At 35.8% G+C, this 25,215-nt stretch overlaps 3 protein-coding genes across 3 annotated transcripts; all 3 read left to right on the top strand.

The window, feature by feature from the left end:
• Positions 1-2,942: 2,942 nt before the first annotated feature.
• On the top strand, positions 2,943-4,085 carry LOC104214369 (thaumatin-like protein). Its single transcript, XM_009764025.2, has 2 exons — positions 2,943-3,132; positions 3,238-4,085. Exons 1-2 carry the CDS (start codon positions 2,946-2,948, stop codon positions 3,909-3,911), a joined length of 861 nt encoding a protein of 286 aa, XP_009762327.1. The 5' UTR covers positions 2,943-2,945; the 3' UTR covers positions 3,912-4,085.
• A 12,782-nt stretch (positions 4,086-16,867) lies between these two features.
• LOC104214368 (glycerol-3-phosphate acyltransferase 5-like) lies at positions 16,868-19,249 on the top strand. The gene is made up of 2 exons (XM_009764024.2): positions 16,868-17,606; positions 18,088-19,249. The coding sequence occupies exons 1-2, from the start codon at positions 17,058-17,060 to the stop codon at positions 19,039-19,041; spliced, it is 1,503 nt and encodes a 500-aa protein (XP_009762326.1). The 5' UTR covers positions 16,868-17,057; the 3' UTR covers positions 19,042-19,249.
• A 491-nt stretch (positions 19,250-19,740) lies between these two features.
• On the top strand, positions 19,741-21,599 carry LOC104214370 (glycerol-3-phosphate acyltransferase 5-like). The gene is made up of 2 exons (XM_009764027.2): positions 19,741-20,121; positions 21,164-21,599. The coding sequence occupies exons 1-2, from the start codon at positions 19,742-19,744 to the stop codon at positions 21,519-21,521; spliced, it is 738 nt and encodes a 245-aa protein (XP_009762329.1). The 5' UTR covers position 19,741; the 3' UTR covers positions 21,522-21,599.
• Positions 21,600-25,215: the final 3,616 nt, after the last annotated feature.

The following is a 25,215-nucleotide window of genomic DNA, read 5'->3' as shown; positions in this document are numbered from 1 at the left end:
TGTTATATATCACACATATATATTTCAACCAAGAGATATAATTTAATTTCTATTCCAAATAGAAAAGTTTAATTTGTTCACAATATTAATTATATCCTCTGTGCTAGCAAAGAATATAATAATATTTTATTTGGACTAATAACTAAATTATTTGACTGATTAAATTCTTTAATTTAATTAACAAATAATAAAGTAATTAATCCTTTAGAAAAGATTAGAACACTCGTTAGTGTGCGACCCCATAGATTCAATACTAAACCGGTAGTAAATTGATCATATCAATATACTAATCAAAGGTGGCGTCTAGCAACACTCCTTAACGACCGGATATCATGAAGTATACAATTTACTCTCAAGAACCAGTAGAAGAATAATGTAGTAATTCCTTTTGTCCTTATAGCTCTGGATCACCCTAGGATATGGTTCAACTGTCAAATCCCAATAGGCGATCAACTCTGTGTTCATGTCAAGTATAATCGACCATTGAATGACCTAAGAAACTCATTTCTTCTTTCATTCAATTGCCCTGGCCAAGGTCTTAATTTGGCCGTTTATAATTCATGACAACATGGAGCTTAAACTCATTACCAAGAGTTGACAGATTCCATCTTGATCAATCACTAATCCTACAAGTATTCAATCGTGCCCAATATCCTTTCAACTATCGCCCTAGGGCCATAGGTGTCTAGTATTAAAGTACAACAAATAACTTGTCAATTACTATGACGATCTCAGGTCAAAGGAAAATCTTACATCACATTCTTCAAGAGAATATCCTATTGACAGTTTATGGTAATTCTAACCATTAGGAATTATCCAATGAGTCGGTTCAATGATCATATCTCTATATGCATCATCTATCTATGTAATTTAGTTAATGAGATCAACTAATCTTTATCCCATAAAGACGATCACATAAATATTGATCTAACCGGATTACTAATGTCCAAATTAATAATCCTACGATCAAGAACAAATTTAGATTAAATTATAAGAAACTTTACTCTCATTATCATGATCTCCATCACAATGTCATGTCTCAAAATTTAATCAAGGACCTTATAAAATTAATCAAGCAATTACTGACAATGATAAAAGAATATCAAATGCCATATATATTTTATATCAAATGACGTTCACAAAAATATGTTCAAATCATCAAATATGATATTGGATCTAGGACATATCTACTATATCCCTAACAGTATGTTCATTTCACATGGTTTTTGGATGTGTTCGCGAAAAAATTGGAGTATGAAAAAAAAATGTAATCACAAACAAATTATAATTTTATTAGTAAATTGTTGTGAGCACGATTCTGTATATCCTTTTATTATTCTCTCTAAGCTATTTGCCTTGAATCCGGGGCTAAAGCAGCGCCTTTTGATCTCTTTCTGAATCTCCTAAGAGTCTATAGAACTTTTAATATGCTTCTTCAAGAGAATATGTACCTTTTTTATTTTTATTTATTTTTATTTTTTATTTTATATATGTGAGCTATGGCTTAGTGAAGAGTAACCCCAGTTTACTGGTTTAACCATTGGATTTCATTTAGTTCATGCAATTACTCTCTTCGGTCCATTTTAGTTGTCATATTTTTCTTTTATAGGTCTCTTAAGAAAATATGAATGAAAAGAGTTTTACCTACTATCCCTTATTCACTCTTCCCATTTAGTTCTTTTTATGCTATGTAATCAATACTTTTACTTTCAAGAACAATTAATACTAAGGACAAAATAAAAAAAAATTATCTTAATTTTCTAAAATGATAAATATTTTAGATCAATTATTTTTAGTAATCACGAAAACCAAAATGGACAGGAGGGAGTATGAATTAAATAATTTATCTGAACTTATTGACTCAAAATATTCACTTGAATCAAAGTATCTTGAGTTTAAGATTTAGTCCAAATTTTATATGAACTTGGTCAAGCAATATTTTATTATCAACATAACGTGAAAAATGGGGTATTATCACTTTTAGCTCGCGCCATAAATTATTTATATTTGGTAATCGAAAAAGTATATAAAATTTGTATAATTTTTGTATATAATATACATGATATATATATATAAAAAATATATATATTTCGGTTATTATTTTAACAACGGCTATATAGAGTCACTTTTCCATGAAAAAAAAAAAGGTGAATGTGGGCTGCCGATTTCAGTTTACAAGTTGGTTGCCATGAGACTACTCATTTGGAGATTCAAGAATTGCTCTTCTTTTTCTCCTCGAGATCTATAATTGTAGGAATAAGTGCAAAATAACTTTATCAATCTCAAAACATAGTTGCACTTGCACACTAAAAAGCTCCTTTATTAACGAGAACCTACCACACTCGGACTATTTAAATTAAAAAGTAAGAGGTGTCATTGGATTTCTTTGAAAAATTAATCACTTTTTTCAGTGGATGACCCAGCAAGAAGTTATTTAGGAATTTATTTTTAACTTTTTCACTAAACTAAGTGGAAAAATTAGCTAAATCATTTCCATCCATATCCTTAAAATTTAATGTGACTGCCAGCTGAACCAGATAAAAAAATTAGGGCAGTCCGATTCACAAGGCATCCCACATTTACGGGAAGGGCTGCACTCCAAGAATGTGACGTAAATAGTCTATCCTAACGCAAACATTAGCAGCTGCTTCCACGGCTCGAACTTGTGACCTATAAGTCACAAAAAAACAACTATACCGTTACTTCAAGGTTTCCCAGATAAAATAAATAGATTTAAAAAAATAAATAAGCAAAAGTAGACATGATCATGATAGATTATCCTGTAAAGATCATATAAATAACGAGCAAAGATGAATTTAATTATGGCTAAATATCTATTAAAAAACCAGAGAAAATTATCATATTTTTTCCTTGAAAAGTGGAACATGGAGAAAATGCATATCGAGTACCTCCCCTTAACTGCTACCACCTCTTCTACATGACCTATGCAGTTTTTTTATATAAATAACAAAGAATTTTTCACACGTTTGAACTCATATTTCCTCCGTTTACATAGTCATCTTTTGCTTACTTTCTCAATTTGTCAAATCAAGAATAACATTCAGAAAAATATGAGAACTTATTCACATCTCTTGATCTTCCTATGTTTGTCCTTTTATCTATCTTTTTCAAGTAATAATTCACTCCCTATATTTTTTCAATGTTTTTTAAGTTTTCTATAGCTAAGAATTTATTAAAATATTTAGACTTTTCTAATGTTGTTTATGTTATATGCAGATGGAACTCAACTAATTATAGTGAACAATTGCAAAGAAAGCATATGGCCTGGAATTCTTGCAACAGCAGGGCACGAGACGCCGAGCAACGGCGGATTCCATCTCAACCTTGGCCAACAAGTAACACTTGATGTTCCTGAGCTATGGTCAGGTAGATTATGGGGTAGACAAGGTTGTTGTTTCGACAAAAATGGTAAAGGAACGTGTCAAACAGGGGATTGTTCCGGCCTTCTGAATTGTTCAGGGGCCGGAGGAATCCCCCCTGCAACGCTCGTTGAGATGACATTAGGAACCCCAACTAATTCAAGACATTATTATGATGTTAGTTTAGTTGATGGATTTAATATTCCTGTTTCTATGATTCCGATTGGTGGTACTGCTGGTTGTGGTGTTGCTGCTTGTGAAGCTGATCTGAATCAATGTTGTCCTGAATATTTAGCGATAAAGAGCAAAGGTAAAGTTGTTGGATGTAAAAGTGCTTGTCTTGCTACGAACTCTCCAAAATACTGCTGCACAGGAGAATATGCTAATAAAAATACATGCAAACCAACCGCGTTTTCGCGGCTTTTTAAGACTATTTGCCCTAGGGCATATAGCTATGCTTTTGATGAATCTACTGGACTTAAGAATTGTAAGGCGCCGCGGTATCTCATTACCTTTTGTCCTCCCAATTAATGGATCGAGCATCTCTATAGTCGCGGTATAGTGCATTCTGCTTAAGAAAATAGACCTTGGGCCTAACGTGTACGTTCAAGTGTTAATTCACTGTATGTAATTTCTTATGTTTTTCTTATTAGTCTGTGTATTCTGTGTTTTATCAGCAAATAATTCTATATGAATTAGTATTTACACAGCTTTAGTATGTCATATTGTCATGCATTAGCCCATAGGCTTGTTGTCTATTTCTCTTTTCCTAATCCGATGGCTATAAGTGGCTTTAACGATGAATAAAGCTTCTACCAAGATGGAGTTCAATTCTAAAACTAAGTTAGTTAATAATAATAAAAAATGGGACAGTATAAATATTCTCACAGGAAATCCTATTTCTATTTGAGTAATACTAATTAATTGCAAAGTTAATCTTTAGATGCCTTTTTTCGTAATTTGTTTGTTAGAATACTTTTTGAAAAGATTGCCTGAAGACAAATTGTTTCTCTAATACTCAGAAAAAACACTTCTTAAATAGTTTAGCCAAATATAAATTGCTACTTTTCTAAGTACCTCTTCTCAAAGACTGAAACTCCATTTGAAAAGAAGTCACTCAAATCACAAACTTTGGGAGTTTTGCCAAACGGGCCCTTTGGTTGGGAATCTTCAGTTGTGCCCATTGTATCACATACTCCCTACGTTTCAATTTATGTGAACTTATTTTCTTTTTAGTCCGTGCCATAAAGAATGACCTCTTTCCCTATTTGAAAACAATTTACCTTTATGCAATGATTTATAGCCACACAAAATATATGTGCTTCATTTTACACCACAAGTTCAAAAGTCTTCTCTCTTTTCTTAAACTTCGTGCCCAGTCAAATGGGTTCACATAAATTGAAACGGAGGGAGTAGTTAGGTAAAAATAGCACGGGCTAGCCAGTTTTTGGACTGGTTATTCAAAAATAACCAGCGTTTGCAAAGTCATTAAAAAATAACCACTATTTTGCTGCAACACGGAAAGTTTCAGCATAATATACTAGAGATCGGTGCATTTATATATGAACTTCCAGCATATTATGCTGGAACTCCAACACGCGGAAAGTTCCAGCATAATATACTGGAGATTGGAGCACCTGTGTATGAACTTCCAGCATATTATGCTGGACCGGTATATTATACAGGAGTTTCAATATATTATAATGGAATTCCAATATATTATTCTGGAGTATTTTCCAGATTTTGAACAGTGTTTTCGTTCAGATTTATATTTACATGAAAAGTGGCTAAATTTTGATTACTTTTGAAACTGTGACTATTTTTGAATGACCACTTGTAAATCTGGCTATTTTTAAATTTCTCCCCATAGTTAGGGGTGATTGATAGGAATGGCCCTGTAAGGAGCTGGTCTTCGCCGAATATCCTCAAAATTGAGGGTATTTAAAAAATAGACCCTAACTCGCACACAGTAATTGCTCTTCAGTATTTTTCTACTGGATTGATAGAGTTTATGCTATATTTACTCTACATATCTGTTAAGTTGTTCATTAAAGTCTATCCAATTGGCATAATTTTTTTGTGTTGTTTTAACAAAGTGTCGAACTTGCAATTTCAATTTCGATCAATCCACCCCAAACCTGCTCCAAATAATCTCGAATTTGAAACAAAGCTTTTAATTACCAATACAAACAATATTCAAACACCAATTTAGTCAAATAACACCAAATCAAAAAGATTCACTTTGTCTTCTCCATCAGTTTCTCATGGGTTTAAATGAGGTCTATGCGGATATTAGAAGCAATTTGCTGACGATGCATCCTTTACCATCTCTTGATTGTGTTTATAACATACTTCTACAACATGAAAAACAAAGGCAAGTAAGTACAAATCCTCAGTTTCACCCTGAATCTGCTCCCTTCAATGTCAATTCTAATAATGTCAAGTTCACTCAACCTCAGCCACAACAGAGATAGTATAATCAAAAGGTGATCTTTGATCAACCTAACTCTGGTCTTTTCTGTAAATATTGCAAGAAGTCAGGGCACTTGGTTGATAAGTGCTACAAACTCAATGGATTTCCGCCAAACTTCAAATTCACGAAAGGCAGAAAGACAACTGCAAATGTAGTAGAATCTGGCAACTCTTCTTCTCAGAATATTTCTACCAATTCTATGTCAAATCCCACTCAAAATCAGGTTGATCAAGGATCTATGGTACATGGATTGACATTGCAGCAGTATGCTCAATTGATATCCTTGCTTTAGCAGACTCATGTTTATGATTCTGGACCTCAACTCAGCACCTTAAATTCTGCCAACTTTGCTGGTACTTTACTGCCTAAGAATGTTGTATATAGTTTTAATTCTTCTTTGCTAAGTAAATCAGACTTTTTAACCTGGATAGTTGACTCAGGTGCATCTGACCATATGACATCTAATAAAGACTATCTCATTAACATCACACCTTTACTTATTCATTTTCTTGTCTCTTTTCCAAATGAATACAAAGTTAAAGTTACATGTACATGATCTTTTATTTTACTTGAGTCCATTATCCTTCACAATGTTCTTTATCTGCCTTAATTTAAACATAATCTTATTTCTGTACATAAAATTACTGAATAATTTGACTGCATAGTTCAGTTTACTAGAATCTCATATATTATATAAGGCTCTTCTCTGAAGAAGCCTCTGGATCTTGGTAAACTGGATAACGTCTTGTACAAGTTTGTTTGGGAATAGTCATCTCAACTCCAACACCCTTTGACAAATGTTTCAAACAGCAGCAACTTTTCATCTTTGTGTAACTCTAGTTCTTTTCCTTCTTCTTCTGTACATATAGATTCTGCCACCTGTAATAAAGCTGCTATGAATAAAATGGATGGTGTTTGGCACAACAGACTTGATCATGTTCTTTTTGTTAAAATGAAAAGCATTTCTGAAATCTCCTCCAATATTTTTTCTACACAATCCTTTCCTTGTACAATTTGTCCTATGGCTAAGCAAACTAGACTGCCATTTCCAGAAAGTTCCATTCACACTTCTGAACCTTTCTAACTCATTCATGTTGACACTTGGGGACCATACCATACTCCTACTTATTCTGGCTCTAGAGATTTCCTCACCATTGTTGATGATTTCTCTAGAAGCACTTGGACTCATCTCATAGGGTCTAAAAGTAATGCCTTTTCCTTGCTTAAATATTTTGTTGCTATGGTAAAGACTCAGTTTCATGTTACAATACAGAACATTAGATCTGATAATGCATTAGAATTAGGCTTTGCTCTTGCTGCTATTTTCCTTTTCTCTAAACATGGGATTATTCATCAGAGTAGTTGTCGCCACATAGGGATGGCAATAGGGAGGTGCGGGTTCGGGGATGGTTTGGAAAAACCCACAAAAATTTCAAATCGCCTCGTCCCGCTTAATTCTTTTTCTAAAACAAACTAGTTTGACATTTTATTATTTTATAAAATGAAGAGTTTAATAGAATCACATAAACATAAAATTGAGAGAGTATTATGATGATCTTCCAAAATAAATGGGTTACTTTCATTTCCTATTACTAATACGATATCTTGACTTATGTAATATCATTTTGGTGAGACTTATGCAAATTGGTTAATTATAAATCAAAATAATATTCGTGCTAGTGAAGAAGAATGTAAAATTGTAGTTGAAATGATTGCTTTGTTCCAAAAAAGATAAAATTCAAAGTTGTCCCGCATTTAACCCACAATCCGTCCCGCTTTAAAAAATTTAAAACTTATTTTAATCCGCCCCGCACCCGTATATGAGTAAAACCACCCCGCTCTCCCCCATTACCATCCCAACCCCCACACCTCTCAACAAAATGGTTTGGTGGAAACAAAACATAGAACATTACCTGAAGCCTCTAGGGCTTTACTGCTTCAATCCAAAGTTCCTATAAGATTTTGGGGGTGGGGGGGGATTGTCTATTAACAACTACCTATATTATCAACACATTTCCTTCTAGATTACTCAACAATAAGTCTCCTTATGAGTTGTTGTATGGTAAAGTACCAAGTTACTCTCACCTTAGAACTTTTGGGTGCCTTTGCTATGCCACCGTTCCAATTCTCCAAAAGAAACAAATTCAAGCCTAGAGATTTTCCTTGTATGTTTTTTGGTTACTCATTTACTAAAAAGGGATACAAATTGTATAATTTGCAGTCTAAACAATGCTTCATTTCTAGAGATGTGGTCTTTCATGAACACCATTTTCCTTTTTCTTCTGATTTCTCTTTCCCTGTTTCCTCCAAGTATTCTCTACCACCTGCATCACAATCTCCATCTTCTGCTACTAATCCTGATTCTTTTTCTGATGTTCCTGGTGCTGCATCACAATCCCTACCTTTTGCTACTAGTTCTGCCTCTAATCCTGTTACTAGTCCTGCTCCTATCTTACCTACCTCTATTCCTGAGGTTCTTCTTTCTCCTATTTCTTTCAATCTTGATATCAATCCTGCCATTGTACCTGCTGTCTCTCCTAATATAACCTTTTCTGCCTCACCACTTTTAAGAAAATCCAGTAGAATTCATTCTCATCCTCCTATATGAAGGATTATATTTACTAACTTCCCTCTTTTCTCTCTTATTCCGTTACTCAACATGAAGATTTTGAACCTTACACATATTCCCACACAGCTCCTATCCTAGCCTAACTGTAACGACCCGGCCAATTATTTTGAGAGTTAGAGCCCCGATTCCCCCATTAATTACTTTTTCCTTATCTTTTTCTGCTATTGTTACTTTCCAGGAGGTTTCGTTTTGGTTTTTGAAGTATTTTGGGACACTTAGTCTCTAAATGGAAGCTTAAGTCTTAGAATTCAGACCGTAGTCGGAATAGTATAAAGACTATTTCAGAATAGAATTTCGTTAATTCTGTTAGATATGTTGGGTGATTTTGGATTTATAGGCGTGTCCGAATTATGTTTTGGAGGTCCTTAGCTCATTTAGGCTTGAAATGGTGAAAGTCAATTTTTTGGAGTTTTGGACCGGTAGTGGAATTTTTGATATTTGGATCGGAATCCGATTCCGGAAGTTGAAGTAGGTCCGTAGTATTGAATATGACCTGTGTGCAAAATTTAGAGTCAATTGGACGTGGTTTGGTTGGTTTCGGCATCGGTTGTAGAATTTTAAAGTTTAAAGTTCTTAAAGTTTGGATTGGAGGGTGATTCGTGATTTTAGCAATATCTGATGTGATTTGAGGGCTCGACTAAGTTTGTATGGTGTTTTAGGATTGGTTGGTATATTTAGTAGAGGTCCCAGGGGCCTCGAGTGTGTTTCGGATGCTCAACGGGTCATTTTTGGACTTCAAAGGATAACAGATTTTTGCTGGTTTTTGTTGTAGAGATTTGTTATTCGCGTTCGCGAAGAGAAGCCCGCGTTCGCGAAGAAGAGTTGGGGCAGAAGAAGAAATTGCTCTTCGTTTTTGCGAATAAGGGGATGCATTCGCGAAGGTTTGGACTTTAATGTATCGCGGACACGTGAATGGCATCACGTTCGCGTAGAGGAAACGAAACAGCTGGGACCTCAGGAATTTGCTCTTCGCATTCGTGAATAAGGGGTCGCATTCGCGATGGTCTTGGCAGATGAAGCTACACGTTCGTGAGAGGGAACTCGCGTTCGCGAAAGAGGAAAAATTGAGCAGTGGACTTCTGTTCTACGCGAACGCGAAGTGGTGGTCGCGTTCGCGAAGAAAGGCGTACCTGGGCAGATTTAAAGTTAAAAAAATGAGAGTTTGAGTTCATAAAACAAAATTTGATTGAGAGCTCGATAGAAGGCGAAATTTGGAGAGATTTTAGGAGAAAGTTTGTGGATAATGATTCCTAACATCTTTATGATTATATCCCACTAATCTATGCTTGATTTCATCATTTAATTTCGAATTTGGGGTGAAAATTGGGGAAAATTGAGAGTTCTTAGGCCGAATTTTGGAATTTTGATCGTGATTTTGGTATCGTATTTGAGTGAATTTGGTATGGTTAGACTCGTGAGTATGTTCATAATTTGTGACTTTTACGCGATTCTGAGTCGTGGGCTCTGGGAGGCTTTTTGGGCGTTTTTCTATTTTCTTGCATTAGCTTTGATTTCATTAGCTAGATTAGTTGATTGTAGCTATATTTACATTATATAATTGATTTGGCTAGATTTGGGCCATCCAGAGCCGGATATTCGTGGAAAGAGCATAGTTTCGGATTGATTGAGCTTTGTTCGAGGTAAGTGGCTTGCCTAACCTTGTGTGGGGGAGCACCTATTAGCATTTGGTACTGTTTAGTATATGAGTGTCGTGTACGTGAGGTGATGAGTACGTACACGGCCTATTTGTGGCAAAACTCCATTTTTCCCACTTAGACATAACATGTTTTCTCCTTGTTTGAACTACACTAGCATATGTACTATCATGTTTAGATTAGAAAAGCATGCCTACGTATTTTTAACTGTCTATTTGAAATACTGTGCAGCATGTTTAGTGAAATTTATTGCTTTTCCTTTGATTTGAACTTAGTCTAAACTGTAGGTTTTTGTGTTATACTGTTGTTTATAACGGTTGAGCTGCATATTTACTTTGGGACTACGGAACAGTATTCTGAGAGATCCCCATTTTCTGCATATTTACTTTGGAACTACGGAATAGTATTTTGAGAGATCCCCCGGCACTGCATATTTTCTTTGGGACTACGGAACGGTATTTCAGGAGATCCCCCCTGCACATTTACGTTTGGAACTACGGGACGGTATCCCGGAGATTCCCTGTTGTTACCCTTGTGTTTCTGAGTTGTTGTTCTTCTATGCTTATTTCCAAGTTAAATTTCAGTATTTATTTTTACTGCGATATCTCTTTCTGTTAAATTTTATTATATTTATACCAGTAGGGCCTTGACCTGATCTCGTCACTACTCGATCGAGGTTAGGCTTGGCACTTACTGGATACCGTTGTGGTGTACTCATGCCCTTTTCCTGCACATGTTTTCCATATACAGATCCAAGTACTAGCTATCAGGCTCGAGTCTAGTTGCGTGGTTACTGCTTTAGGAGACTTCAAGGTATATCTGCCGCGTCCGCATATCTTGGAGTCCCGTTCTATCCCCTTGTGTTGATTTTCCGCTTATTTTCTTCAGACATAAATGTATAGAGCAGTTAGAAACTCTTAGAAGCTTGTGATATTGTGACATTCTGAGTTTTGGGAAAAGTGATTATTGTATATGCCGAGCGGCATCGTTTCTGCTTATTAACTATATTCGTTAGCTGTTACCTTTGTGTTTCTATTTCATTTCCGCAATATTAGGCTTACCTAATTGTAGAGACTAGGTGCCGTCACGATAATTCACGGATGGAGAACTTGGGTCGTGACACTAGCAGGATGCCATAAGAAAAGAATTTGAAGCTCTAGAAGCAAATCGCCCTTGGGATATTGTTGAGTTACCACAGGGTAAGAAGCCCATTCGGTGCAAATGGGTCTATAAAATTAAGTATAAGGCTGATGGTAGTGTAGAGAGATACAAAGCTAAGCTTGTTATTCGAGGAGATACACAAGTTGAGGGGGTGGACTTTAATGAAACATTTTCTCCTATGGTAAAATTAGATCTACTATTAAATGCCTTATTGTTGTTGTTGTTGTTAAGATTAAGTGGTCTTTATTTCAACTTGATGTTAATAATGCATTCCTTCATGGTGATTTGGATGAAGAGGTCTACATGAAACTGCCCTCTGGCCTTTCTCTTTTATCTACTCCTTCTATCTTCTACTTCTACTTCTGCTCACTTGGTCTGTAAACTAAGGAAGCCTCTTTATGGTTTGAGGCAAGCTTTAAGACAATGATATGCTAAATTGTCCCATGCTCTTTTGCTCTAGAGGTTTCAATCATTCCCTTAATGATTCTTTATTTATTAAAAGGTCTCTTGGTCATCTAGTCATTCTAGCAGTATATTGATGACATAATCCTCACAGGTGATGATTTGCATGAGATTGCTTCTTTGAAATATTTTCTGGACAATGAATTCAAGATTAAAGATTTGAGGTCCTTACACTATTTTTTGGGTATTGAAGTCAATGTTGTACCCGGTGTCACACCTTCTTTTGGTGTCCCAAGTCACCGGTTGAATCCCGAATCGAGAAAAAGAATGACTCTGTTTAACAGTCTTTGCACCAGAAATCCGGATAAGGAATTCTATTAACCCGGGAGAAGGTGTTAGGCATTCCCGAGTTCCGTGGTTCTAGCACGGTCGCTCAAATGTCATATTCGGCTAAAAAAATTTCGGACTGGGCCAATTTTAAAAGAAAAATCCAGGCCCAATATCACCCCAAGTCAGCCCAATACCCGCCCCAATCCAACCCGTCTCCAGCCTCTATCAAATGATGCCATTTCAGGCATCTCAATCTGGACCGTTGATCTCAACTGATCAAACGGTCCCAAAGCCTTGACCAAACCTGACCCCCGACCCGTCACTTCAATACCCGGACTGCCCCAGTACTACTCCAAACGACACCGTTTGAGTTAAGTGAACTGATCTGGACCCTCGATCTCTCTTGATCGAACAGTCAAGATCAAACCACCCCCACTATATAAATGAAACCTCCTACCCAGCCCCCCCAGTCCAAACCCCTGTTCATCATCGTCTCTCAGAGACGAAACCCTTCCCCAAAACCCTAGCTGCCATAGCATTCCTTCGCTTGAAACCCGGAGGCAACGACGCCGCCGGCCACCAAAATAACACCCCTGAAGCTCCTAACCACCCCCAATCCAAATCCCTCACCCGTTTTGCTCGAATCAACCTGCAGGAGCAAAACTTGAAACCCACCCCAACAGTCCCAAACTCACACCAAGGCACCCCTGACCACCCTCGTTACGGATCTATTGATTGCTTGCCTCGAATCAACCTCCAACTTCTCGAATCCTCAATCGAAAGGCTGTTCGCTGATGTCAACATGATAGAAGCTGGAGAAGGTTCCAGTAAGGCAGACATACAGTTTGTGGGGCCTAGGGCCAATATCAACAATTGGATGGCTACTCCCCTTCCTACCCGTAGGGATTCTTGGTAGTGGGCTTTGATTTTTCTTTCTTGTTTTTAGATTATTCTAGGGTTGTAATCCAGTTTTATTTTGTATTCGGCAAAGTGTGAAACTCTGTTACCCCGTATTTTATCATCATCTCTGGGAGATTTTTGCCAAAATTACATGTTGATGATATCATCATCTCGGCAAAGTGCGTTCTGTGGTTATCCATTTAAAATTGAATAACAAATTACATGTTGATGTTGGTGATGTTCTGCCTAACGTAGAAAAGTATAGGAGTCATTTTGGCAAGCTACCTTTTCTAATACACACAAGACCCGATATTACTTTTAGGGTTCAACACTTAAGTCAATTTTTAAGCCCATAGACTTCCTCATAGGGTTGCTGCTCTTCGATATCTCAAGGGTACTACTGATGTTGGCTTGTTTTATTCTGATTCTTCTGATTCTTCTGATCTTTCTGTGCATGCCTACTCTGACAGTGATTGGGCTGCCTGCCCAGACACACGCAAATCTGTCATTGATTTCTGTATTTTTCTAGGTGATAGTCTTATTGGGTGGAAGTCTAAGAAGCAACCAGTGGTTTCTTTGTCTTCAACTGAAGTTGAATATCGTGCTGTGAGCAAAGTAGTTGCTGAATTAACATGGTTATTCAGACTTTTGCATGATATTGATGTTCTTGTTTCATATCCTATTCTTGTTTTTTATCATAATTTGGCAGCCATTCACATAGCCAGGAATCTGATATTTCAAGATCATACCAAGCATATCGAGGTGGATTGTCACTTCATTCGGGCTAAGTTGCTTGAAGGGATGATTCAGTTACATCATGTACCTACTGCTCACCAACTTGCTGATGTATTCACCAAACCATTGCCTGGTGCTCTCCATCATTCATTCCTGGGCAAGTTGAAGGTGTTATCCCCCTTCAACTTGAATGGGGTGGGGTGGGGGGTTGTTGGGCTATCTGAGTATTTGGCCTCAGGCCCAAAGTAGAGAACATGAAAGCTTAGACTCCGCCCCAATACATATTTATTTGTACTAGCATCTTTTCTTAATAGAATAGCCTTTCCTTTTCTTTTAGTTTGAGCTGTGGACTGATATATTGTATATGGTGGTGGACCGGGTTACTGGGTATTTTTGTAAAGAAGAAGGCCCAACTTTAATGGGTTGACCGACTTATTTTATTTTTCCATTTTCTTTGTTGGTCTCAATCTTCTCTGATGAGAAGCTTCTCGAACCTTAACCGAATAGCCTAAATGACAATTATTCTTGTGCCACTTTGTCATGCCGGTCCCCAAACTTATCATTTTGCCAATTGAACACTTACACTCGTTCAAAAATAATTTTCTAAATCTCTCTAAACATTGACCAACCTTATGTGGCTTTGACATAGCTGAGGTGGACAAATTATGTGTAACGCGCGTGCGTAAAGAGAGTGATACTAGTAACTTTGATTAAAAATGAATTAAACTAAAAAAAAGTAAAGTTAATAAGCTAATCGAAATTACCACCCTCACCCTCCTAATTTTCTTCTCTTGCTCAGTTTCTCCCACCTTTCTTCTCGCCCCCAATCCCTCTTTCCCCCTCCCTCTTTTCCCCTCCACACCACTGTAAACAATGGATGAGCCTTCAAAATCACAAAATTAGGTAGAAATATACTATTTTTCTCTATTTCTTTAACAAAAGAATCCTTTAAATTTCTTATTTCTTTTTCTGTTTAATCAAAACCCAACTAATTAGGGTTCCGGCGAGTTTCGTTCCCCTACGACGCTGCTTCAGTACTGTCCTAGCCATGGTAGTAACGTCACTGATTCTGACGACTCTTTAGGTTGACGAACGGATCTATTTTGGTTATTGTTGCTGTGTTACGCTATTTGGATCTTTATTCGGATTTTGGAGAGGAGATTCAAGGTTTGTTTGTTGAGAATTTTCGAAATTCCATTGCTGGTCTTGCGAAGAACGAATCTAGTAGTTTGAAACCTCAAGTTGTTGCTTACCTAGTACTAAAACTCAGTTGGGTATTGAAATTTAGACTAGAAAATGCGATAAACATTTGTGTTTGAGGATCAAAACCGGAGGGACAAGCAGAGACGCCATTAAAGCTCGCTTGAAGCTTCTGGGTATATTCAGGTTTAGAATTATTTTTTTGTGAAATAAGATGTGTGTGGTTCCTAATAAACGAAAGAAGAAAGAACCTATTACATTTCTTTTCTATGGGTTCGGTATTTGTGTAGCGGCCAGTCCTATTTTTCAATAGTTTATTTTCCTACGTGGCACTAGTAATGATGTGGCGTCCTATGTGTAGGAGATTGTATTACACGCACTGGTAACATCCTGTCATGAGCGTTTATTATACACGATTTGGACTAGAGTAAATGTTCAATTGGCAAAATAATAAGTTTGGGGATCGGCATGATAAAGTGGCACAAGTATAAGTGTCATTTAGGCTATTCTGGCTTAATGAAATCTTCAATCACGTCTGATTTTGCAAGTTAACAGTTGTACCAAATTTTCTTAACTAGTGTGACAAATATTGAAATAGTCAGCTTTCTGTTATAATTCCCTCCGTAAAACAAAGAGCATATCTTGAAAGAAAGAAAATTCCATAGGCAGTCCAATGATTATTTAAAAATCCAAAAAAAAAAAAAAACGTGGTGAGAAACAGTTGAGCTACCAGTATAGCTTGAGATTAGAAACTTATACTCGGTATGAATATTTGGTGGACGAACTTTCACTTTTTGACCTCTCATTAATTTACAGCTTTTTATTCTCCACAAACGGAAACCAAGGTTTGAGCTTAATTAACTTCAAATTTAATAAGGTTGGATTTTCCAAATTCAAAGTTTTTATAAAGGGAAACTGCCGAGCAGCTAGCAGTTGGTAATTTTTACACGAAACACTACTTTAACTAGTGGTATTAAAACTCAATTTAATGAATTCATTTAAGTCATAATTAAGTGTGATATAATTAATCTAAGCACTTTAATTAGGTAAAGCTATTTAGTTGGGTTGCAAAGCTGCTAGTCAACCATTTTCACATCCACTACGTCTCCTGAAAGATTAAAAAAACGAAAAAAAAATGAAAAAAAAAACAAAAGAAAGAAAGAAATGCTAGTCTATTTAAAGCTAGAACCCTCAAAATATCTTGAAAGTCTAGGTTGGCATGAGCATTCCATTTGCGACGGCTGTCAATTACCAATGTTGCAAACAACGACAGAGCTATGATTTTATTATAGGTGTCAAAATATAAAGAAATAAACATACGAATAAATTAAAAAAAAGTCAATGTATAATAACATATACATATAAAAAAATATTTATCTAACTACACAATATAATTTTTTTGATAAAAGGTGTCTTGGATAAGGTAGCTTCGCCACTATCTGCAAAACTTGACACATAGGAGGGCCAAAAATAAAATGATTATAAATCTAAAGAATGAAAAAAAAAAAAAAGGAAAACAAAAAGACACAACGTGTGTGCATAGATAAGGAGCAATTTATAGTCAAGCTGACGAGAGAGTTGAATCAAAATCTTCGATTTGAATGTTGTGAAACACAAATCCTACTGCTTCAATATGAAGAAACTAATTATTCAATTAATGACACAGAACTATCCACGTGGCCCTAACAAATGGCCACAAATAATATGCCACGTGTATTATATAGTTTACTAATCCTGTTATCTATGCCTAAAAGTGATCCAAGTAACCTAATAATGAGGTGGATACATGACCCCACTCTAATGACTCCCACAAATTATATCTAAAAAATGTATGTAGAAAATATTAAAATAGTTGGTAGAGTTAAGTAACCAATCTTTGCATGTAAACGTGGCGTATTGCCCTAATATTCCACGTAAAATATATCCACCTTATAAAATTAATGTAAATTGGGCTTATAGCTGAATATAAATAAGGATTTTCTATCCATTAAACGGTAGTTGTAAACAGATAAACAAACTCATTCTCATATTAGAGCATAGTCAAAAATACGTTCACTTTATAAAACCTACAATCCTTATATTCACTACTCTTCTACTCAACCAAAATCATTTCTTGATTTCAAAGTTTCCTTAGGAAAAATACAAATTTAACACCAAAAAAGTTTGAAGAGTTTATAATCAGAAAGTTAAAAATGGAGTATGTTGTTTCTGAGCTCGAAGGAATTCTCTTGAAAAATCATGATCCTTTTTGTTACTTCATGTTAATGGCTTTCGAGGCATCGGGGCTAATTCGATTTGCTATATTGCTAATGTTATGGCCAATAATTCGAGTTCTCGAGCTATGTGGAAAAGGAGATGTTGGATTAAAAGTTACTATATTTGTTGCCACTGTAGGAGTAAGAATATCTGAGATTGAAGCAGTGGCTAGGGCTGTTTTACCTAAGTTTTATTTTGATGATATTAATATGGAGGCTTGGAAGATATTCAGCTCATTTGATAAGAGATTTGTGGTTACAAAAACTCCAAGAATTATGGTTGAGAGATTTGTGAAAGAACATTTACGAGCTGATGATGTTTTTGGTACTGAACTTGTTGTTAGCAAATCTGGTTTTGCCACGGGGTTTATTAAAAATGAGTTTGACTCGATTTCAGATCGGATTGCTGCACTATTTGGTGACGAACAACCTAGCTTAGGCCTTTGTAGGCCAAAATCTGATTATTCCTTCCTTTCTTTGTGCAAGGTATGTAAAGAAAAAACTACTATAGTGGTAGTAGTAATTATATTTACCAAAATTTGCTATCACAAAATGATAGAAATATGCTAAGAATTATATTGGTCACGTAAATATAGGATTTAATTTAAATACGCTAACAATATTATGATTTTTTATATTAGTTATGTAATTTAACCTATTATTGTAGATTACCCTACTTACTTTTTCGTTTTGCTAACTTTACTTATTACAGGCTGTAACATATTTATTTCATAGGTGATCTAATTGTGTAAAGTTTTTTTTACACTACAAATATATTGAAGTTCAACTCATAATTTAAGGAATATAACTTATAGTATACTGTATTTAACATGTTATAGTAAGTATCGGCCTTTATTTTGTAAGTGACTAGTCTTACTTTTTACGAAGTAATATTTTTAATGCCCTAATAGTGTTTTTTTTACACTAGAGAAGTTAAACTCATTGTTTAAAATGTTGTATTGAACAGGAACAATTACAACCACCATTCTTGAGCAGCAAAAATCAAGATCACCACCAAATTATTATCAAGCCATTACCAGTAATTTTTCATGACGGTCGTCTTGTTATTCGTCCAACACCATTTTCATCACTTCTAATCCTTCTATGGATTCCATTTGGCATTATATTGGCTATAATTCGAATTTCCATTGGCTTAATATTTCCATTTTGGATAGTTCCCTATTTAACTCCTTTATTTGGTGGAAAAATTATTGTTAAAGGAAAACCACCACCACCTGCCTCAATCACCAACTCGGGCGTGCTATTTGTATGCACTCACCGTACTCTCATGGACCCTGTCGTCCTGTCCACCGTCCTTCAACGTAAAATCCCAGCAGTAACTTACTCAATTTCCCGATTTACCGAAATTTTATCACCAATACCAACAATCGGTTTGACAAGAATTCGAGATATAGACGCACAGAGGATCAAACGTCAACTCGAAAAAGGAGATTTAGCCGTTTGTCCTGAAGGAACAACATGTAGGGAACCATTTTTATTAAGATTTAGTGCACTATTTGCAGAATTAACTGATCGAATTGTCCCAGTGGCTATGAATTATAGGGTTGGTTTTTTTCATGCAACAACAGCTAGGGGATGGAAAGCAATGGACCCAATTTTCTTTTTTATGAACCCTAGACCAGTGTACGAGGTAACATTCTTAAATCAGTTGCCAATGGAAGCCACGTGTTCATCTGGAAAAAGTCCACATGATGTTGCAAATTATGTTCAAAGGATTTTGGCTGCAACATTAGGGTTTGAGTGTACAAATTTTACAAGGAAAGATAAGTACAGAATTCTCGCTGGTAATGATGGAACTGTATCACAAAATTCCAGCACTAATTATGGGATTAAGAAATTGTTAAGCACGTTTCTACATGTGGCGAGCACAAGAAAGAAGATGATTATGAGCTTGTTTTAGTGATATATATTTTACTTTGTAACATTTAAGTTTTATTCTTTTAATTATTTTTCCCCTCCGGAAGTGTTGAATAATGTACATTATTGCTACTGCTAGTGTGTAATTATTTTACTATTTACATTAAGAGTGAGATTTTGTAAGCAACTAATTATTCAATTAATGACATATAAAATTTCCACGTGGCCCTAACAAATGGCCACAAATAATATTCCACGTGTATTATATAGTTTACTAATCCTGTCATCTATGCCTAAAAGTGATCCAAGTAACCTAATAATGAGGTGGATACATGGACCCCAATTTATATAAACACTCCCACAAATTATTTCTAAAATTTTTTTGTAGAAAGATTAAAATAGTTGGTAGAGTTAAGTAACCAATCATTGCATGTAAACGTGGCGTATAACCCTAATATTCCACGTAAATCTGTCCACCTTATAAAATTAATGCAAATTGGGCTTATAGATGAATATAAATAAGGGTTTTCTATGCATTAAACTGTAGTTGTAAACAGATAAACGAATTCATTCTCTCATTAGATCATAGTCAAAAAAAGGTTCACTTTACAAAACCTACAATCCTTATATTCACTACTCTTCTACTCAACCAAAACCATTTCTTGATTTCAAAGTTTCCTTAGAAAAAATACAAATTTAACACTAAAAAGTTTGAAGATCATCGAATACTCAGATAGTTAAAAATGGAGTCTGTTGTTTCTGAGTTCGAAGGAATTCTCTTGAAAAATCATGATCCTTTTTGTTACTTCATGTTAATGGCTTTCGAGGCGTCGGGGCTAATTCGATGTGCTCTTTTGCTTATGTTATGGCCTATAATTCGAGTTCTCGATCTATGTGTAAAAGGAGATGTTGGATTAAAACTTACTATTTTTGTTGCCATTGTAGGTATAACAATATCTGAGATTGAAGCAGTGGCTAGGGCTGTTTTACCTAAGTTTTATTTTGATGATATTAATATGGAGGCTTGGAAGATATTCAGTTCATTTGATAAGAGAGTTTTGGTTACAAAAACTCCAAGAATTATGGTGGAGAGATTTGTGAAAGAACATTCACTACAACAAATATGAAATTTAGCTACGAAACTATTAGCTACAATACAAAATTCGTCACTAATTATTCACTTTTTGTGACAAAAATTATAAGTCGTCTTTAAATATATGAACCACATACTTTTAGTGACGAAACATAAACTTTCGTAGCAAAATTTCGTCCACTAAAGTTTTCCACCAAAAAATGAGTTGGTGCCATTTATTGAGTAATATTAGCCACAAATTTAAAGTTATCGATAACGTATTGTTTTGTCACTATTGATGTGCTCAACTAGCTACGAACCACTATTTGTCTTAAAATTAGTTAAATTTTTTACACGAAAAATTTTCGTCGAAAAAAATATGTTGTTATTATAGCGACGAATTAGAATTTGTAGTTAAATATTTTAAAATTTAGCGATAAAATTTTATATTTAATTGTGACCTTAGTTTTTGTCACTAATAGTGTAAACAATTAGTGACAATTAGGCCTCATTTGTTTGCACTTAATAGAGGTCTGAATCTTAATTATTCAGATCTAAGACATTAAGTGCGTTTGTTTTAAAAGTCTGAATCTTAATTATTCAGATCTTAATCAATAAGTGTGTTTGTTTTTTTACTTCACAACCACTTAATGGGTCTGAATAGGTCTCTATGATTAAGATCTGTAGTAGAAAGTTAATTTCATTAAGATGCTATCACATATTCATTATTAACTGCCGTCACCGCCTACCATTATCAACTACCACCATGTCGCCACCACAACTACCATACTCAACCACCACCAGCATCCCCACCACCACCACCTCCACCACCACTACGCCATCATCATCCCCAATCATAACCGCCACTATTATCGACCATTACCATCCACTATCCGCACCACTCCGACCACCATATATCATTCTCACCCACAATCAATACTCATCCACCTCAATTACTACAACTGACCAGCCCATCACCATCAACAACCACAACCGACACTGCCCATTATTATAACCTACCATCACTCACCCACCACCTTTCTCAGTCACAACTACTACCACCAACCGTCATTATTAGCCGTTTGTCCTAAAGAACAACATGTAGGGAACCACTTCCATTAAGATTTAGTGCACTTTTTGCAGAATTAACTGATCGTATAGTGTCAGTGGCTATGAATTATAGAGTTCATTTTTTTCATGCAACAACAGCTAGAGGATGGAAAGCAATATTAATGGACCTAATTTTCTCTTTTATGAACCCTACACTAGTTTATGAGGTAACATTCTTAAATCAGTTGCCAATGGAAGCCACGTGTTCATCTGGGAAAAGTCCACATGATGTTGCAAATTATGTTCAAAGGATTTTGGCTGCATCATTAGGGTTTGAGTGTACAAATTTTACAAGGAAAGATACGTACAGAATTCTTGCTGGTAATGATGGAATTGTATGACAAAATTCCAGCACTAAATATGGGATTAAGAAATTGTTAAGCACGTTTCTACATGTGGCGAGCACAAGAAAGAAGATGATTATGAGCTTGTTTTAGTGATATATATTTTACTTTGTAAGATTTAAGTTTTATTATTTCAATTATCCCCCCCCCCCCAAGTGTTGAATAATGTACATTATTGCTACTGCTAGTGTGTAATTATTTTAACTATTTTCATTAAGAGAGAGATTTTTGTAATGTTTTTCTTTTTTGACTAATTGATGTTATTTTTTCATTAATAAGTTTTTGTTCCCTAATTAATTAAGCTTCGCCATCTTGCAATTTGATCTAATAATATAAGTCAGATTAAAGTAATCAACGAATTTATTATGTATCAACCTAGCTAGTATCCACTGTAATAATCCGTTCAAGTAATATATATTTGATTTAATATTTCTTTTATTGAAGGTTTCTTTTTCTTTTCTTTTTTTAATAGTTCGCACTGTAATATTTCGAGCACTAACAACAACACTGTATAGAGAAAATATGATATGACATGTGGTCACCTAAAGGAAGGATACGTGGAATCCAAGACAGAGATGATCATTATAACAGCTCTTCCGCTTGTCATCGGGAGAGAATGTTCATAAAGGTGTATTAAATGCTTTGCGTCCGGTAGTATTTAATAGAGAATAATCTGCAGTATTAAGAATGACAACCCGTTACAAGGAATTTGGCATTTATTTTCATTGTTACACCTTCATCAATGACTCTCAAAATTGACATTAAAGGATGGCACAATCCTACGACCTCCTTCCCAAGACATAGCTATAAATAGAGAGCTCAGTTATCATTGTAAGGACATAAATTTTCTGGTAAACTTATACTACATTTTATACAAAGCTTAATATCATTTACTTTCTTGCTTTTTGATCTCATCGTTGCTTTAACCGGAAGTCTTGCTCCCGGAATCATTATTTATGCTATTTTATCTACATTCTGAGGCTAAGTATCATATTATTTCTCCAATTACTTTATTATTTCTCGATCAAATTAGTCCATTTTTCTAGAAATCACGTATAAATTTAACTGTACAATTTTATGGGTAAATAGTTTGGCGCCCACCGTGGGACCTAGACAGCCGTGCAATTAAATTGATCCTTGTCTTTTTTACTAACGTAATTTGATTTTTTGTCTTAAGGAAAAACCATAAAAATGGTAGATAACACCATCAATAACACACACAACCCCGAGATTTAAGGAGATCAGCCTCACTTTGAGGACTCAATTAGTGACATTCGTAATGAGGAGAATAATGCCACACTAGTTCATAATAGGCAGTATCCTCGACAAGTTCGGGAGGCAACTCCCGATAATGTTGATGAGGAATATGTTGTTGACGCGGTAAGGTTTTTACAACAGCAATAAGAGATCATCTTAGGCCATCTCATGCGGCAGGATAAAGTTATGACGGAGTTAAAGCAAGCACTATCAGGTGCTTCAAACAATGCAAACAGATGAGATCCAATTCCTCCTGGTAAACCCCCTCCCCCCTAAAATCAAACAACGCAGAGGGTCGGTAACAACATTCCTAGGAGTGAGGTTGGTTCCGACAGGGCTGGGGGAGCAGGTCCGGTCTCAATAACGATGTGATGACCCGGCCGGTCGTCTTAAAAATTAACGTTCTGATACCCTATTAACTGCCTTTTCCGTATTTGTTTCTACTATTGTGAGTTGTCGGGAGTGTTTATTTGGAGTTTTGGGACACTTAGTCCATAAATGAGAGCTTAAGTTTTGAAAATTTGACCGTAGTCGGAACAGTATGAAGACGTACTTGGAATGGAATTCTGATGATTCAGTTAGCTCCGTTGGGTGATTTCGGGTTTAGGAGCGTGTTCGGATTGTGTTTTGGAGGTCCATAGCTAATTTAGGCTTGAAATGCCAAAAGTTGAATTTTTGAAGTTTCCGGTTCGATAGTGAGATTTTTATCCGAGGATCAGAATGGAATTCCAGAAGTTGGAGTAGCTCCGTCTTGTTGAATGTGACGTGTTTGCAAAATTTCAGGTCATTCGAACGATGTTTGATAGACTTTTTTATCGAAAGCGTATTTTTAGAGTTTTTGAAGTTCTTAGGCTTGAATCCGATGCTAAATTGGTGTTTTGATGGTGTTTTGAGCATTTCAAAGGTTAGAACAAATTTGAATGATGATATGGGATATGTTGGTAGGTTTGGTTGAGGTCCCGGGGGCCTCGGATGTGTTTCGGATGCTCAACGGATCATTTTTGGAACTTAGAAAATTGCAGAAAATGTTGCAGCATCAGTTCTGGTTTAATTCTTCGCGTTCGCGAGTGGGGTCTCGCGTTCAGAAAGAGGAGCTGGGGCTGGTTAGGAATTTATGCTTCTCGTTCGCGAAGCTGGGAGTTCTATACCTACGCGTTCGCGATGGTTTTCCCGTGTTTGCGTAGGAGGAGGAAGTTTTGAATCGCGTTCGCGACCTGGGCATCACGTTCGCGATGAAGAAATTGGGCCCAAGTGAAATTGTGCTTCGCGAACGCGAGGGGCCTTCCGCGTTCGCGAAGAAGGAATATCTGGGTAGTATTTAAATAGACCATCTGCGACCCTTCTTCATGTTTTCACCATTTTTGAACGGGATTGAAGCTTTTGAGGGTGATTTTTGAGGGAACCAAAGGGGAATCACTTGGAAGTAATATTTTTGACTTTAAAACTCATTTATATGTGATTAAAGACCTAATTAGTGGTGAAAAATTCGAGAAAATGGGTAATTAGGGCTTGAGACTAAGAGACCTTAAAATGGGTACTTGAGGGGTCAATTGAACTCTGATTTCAGTGTTCTTGTTATGTATAGACTCGTGAGAGTATGAGGATCTGAAAATATAAATTTCACCCGATTCCGAGATGTGGGCCTAAGGGATGTTTTGGTTATTTTACCTAATTTCGCGTATTAACTTAGAATTTAATTGTAGAATTAGTTACTTGAAGTGTTATTTACATTATGAAATTTAATTGAATAGATTTGGGCCATTTGAAGTCGAGTACTCGTGACAAAGACGTGGTTTCAGGTTGATTTTGAGCTGGTTCGAGGTAAGTGACTTGTCTAACCTTGTGGGGGGAACTTCCCCTTAGGATTTGGTATATTTGATAATTGAAATGCTTTGTACGTGAGGTGACGAGTGCGTACTTGAGCTAATTGTTGAAAATTTGATTTTCCTTAAGTAATTTCAATTGTGTTCCTTTTTCCTGTTAAATACTACTTGCAATTTAAGCCTGTTGTTAGCTTAGAAAAAGCATGTTTAATTGACTTAATTGTTTATTTGCTTAAACTTCCTTAATTGTATTATATGATGCATGTTAGGTTAGAATTACATGTTTTACTTGGTACGAAATTGAGCTTAATTGAGTATTCTTTGTGTTGTGGCTGTGTGTTTTACTTTGGGACTACGGGACGACATCCCGGGAGATCCCCTGTACATATTTATGGTTTGAGCTGAGGTACGGGATACTGAGAGATCCCTGGCACGTATATTGAGGATACCAAGAGATCTTTGGAATACCAAAAGATCCCTAGCATATATTGAGGATACCAAGAGATCTCTGGCATATATTGAGAGTATTAAGAGATCTTCGTGATACTGAGAGATCCTCGGTTATTATCCTTGCGAAGAGTGGTATTTCCTTGGGATTGTTTTCATCTCTG

Source organism: Nicotiana sylvestris, chromosome 5 (assembly GCF_000393655.2).
Source record: "Nicotiana sylvestris chromosome 5, ASM39365v2, whole genome shotgun sequence".
Classification (NCBI taxonomy): Eukaryota; Viridiplantae; Streptophyta; class Magnoliopsida; order Solanales; family Solanaceae; genus Nicotiana; species Nicotiana sylvestris.
Note: the sequence above shows the minus strand (reverse complement) of the source record. Positions and strands in the feature narration are given on the sequence as shown.

What these genes read in the sequence shown, in the direction of transcription:
- LOC104214369 (XM_009764025.2), top strand. Translation starts at nt 2,946, where the DNA reads ATGCAGTTTTTTTATATAAATAACAAAGAATTTTTCACACGTTTGAAC. An exon ending in CTTTTATCTATCTTTTTCAA is followed by an intron (nt 3,133 to 3,237) that starts GTAATAATTCAC and finishes TGTTATATGCAG; the next exon opens with ATGGAACTCAACTAATTATA.
- LOC104214368 (XM_009764024.2), top strand. Translation starts at nt 17,058, where the DNA reads ATGGAGTATGTTGTTTCTGAGCTCGAAGGAATTCTCTTGAAAAATCAT. An exon ending in CCTTCCTTTCTTTGTGCAAG is followed by an intron (nt 17,607 to 18,087) that starts GTATGTAAAGAA and finishes TGTATTGAACAG; the next exon opens with GAACAATTACAACCACCATT.
- LOC104214370 (XM_009764027.2), top strand. Translation starts at nt 19,742, where the DNA reads ATGGAGTCTGTTGTTTCTGAGTTCGAAGGAATTCTCTTGAAAAATCAT. An exon ending in GAACATTCACTACAACAAAT is followed by an intron (nt 20,122 to 21,163) that starts ATGAAATTTAGC and finishes TTTGTCCTAAAG; the next exon opens with AACAACATGTAGGGAACCAC.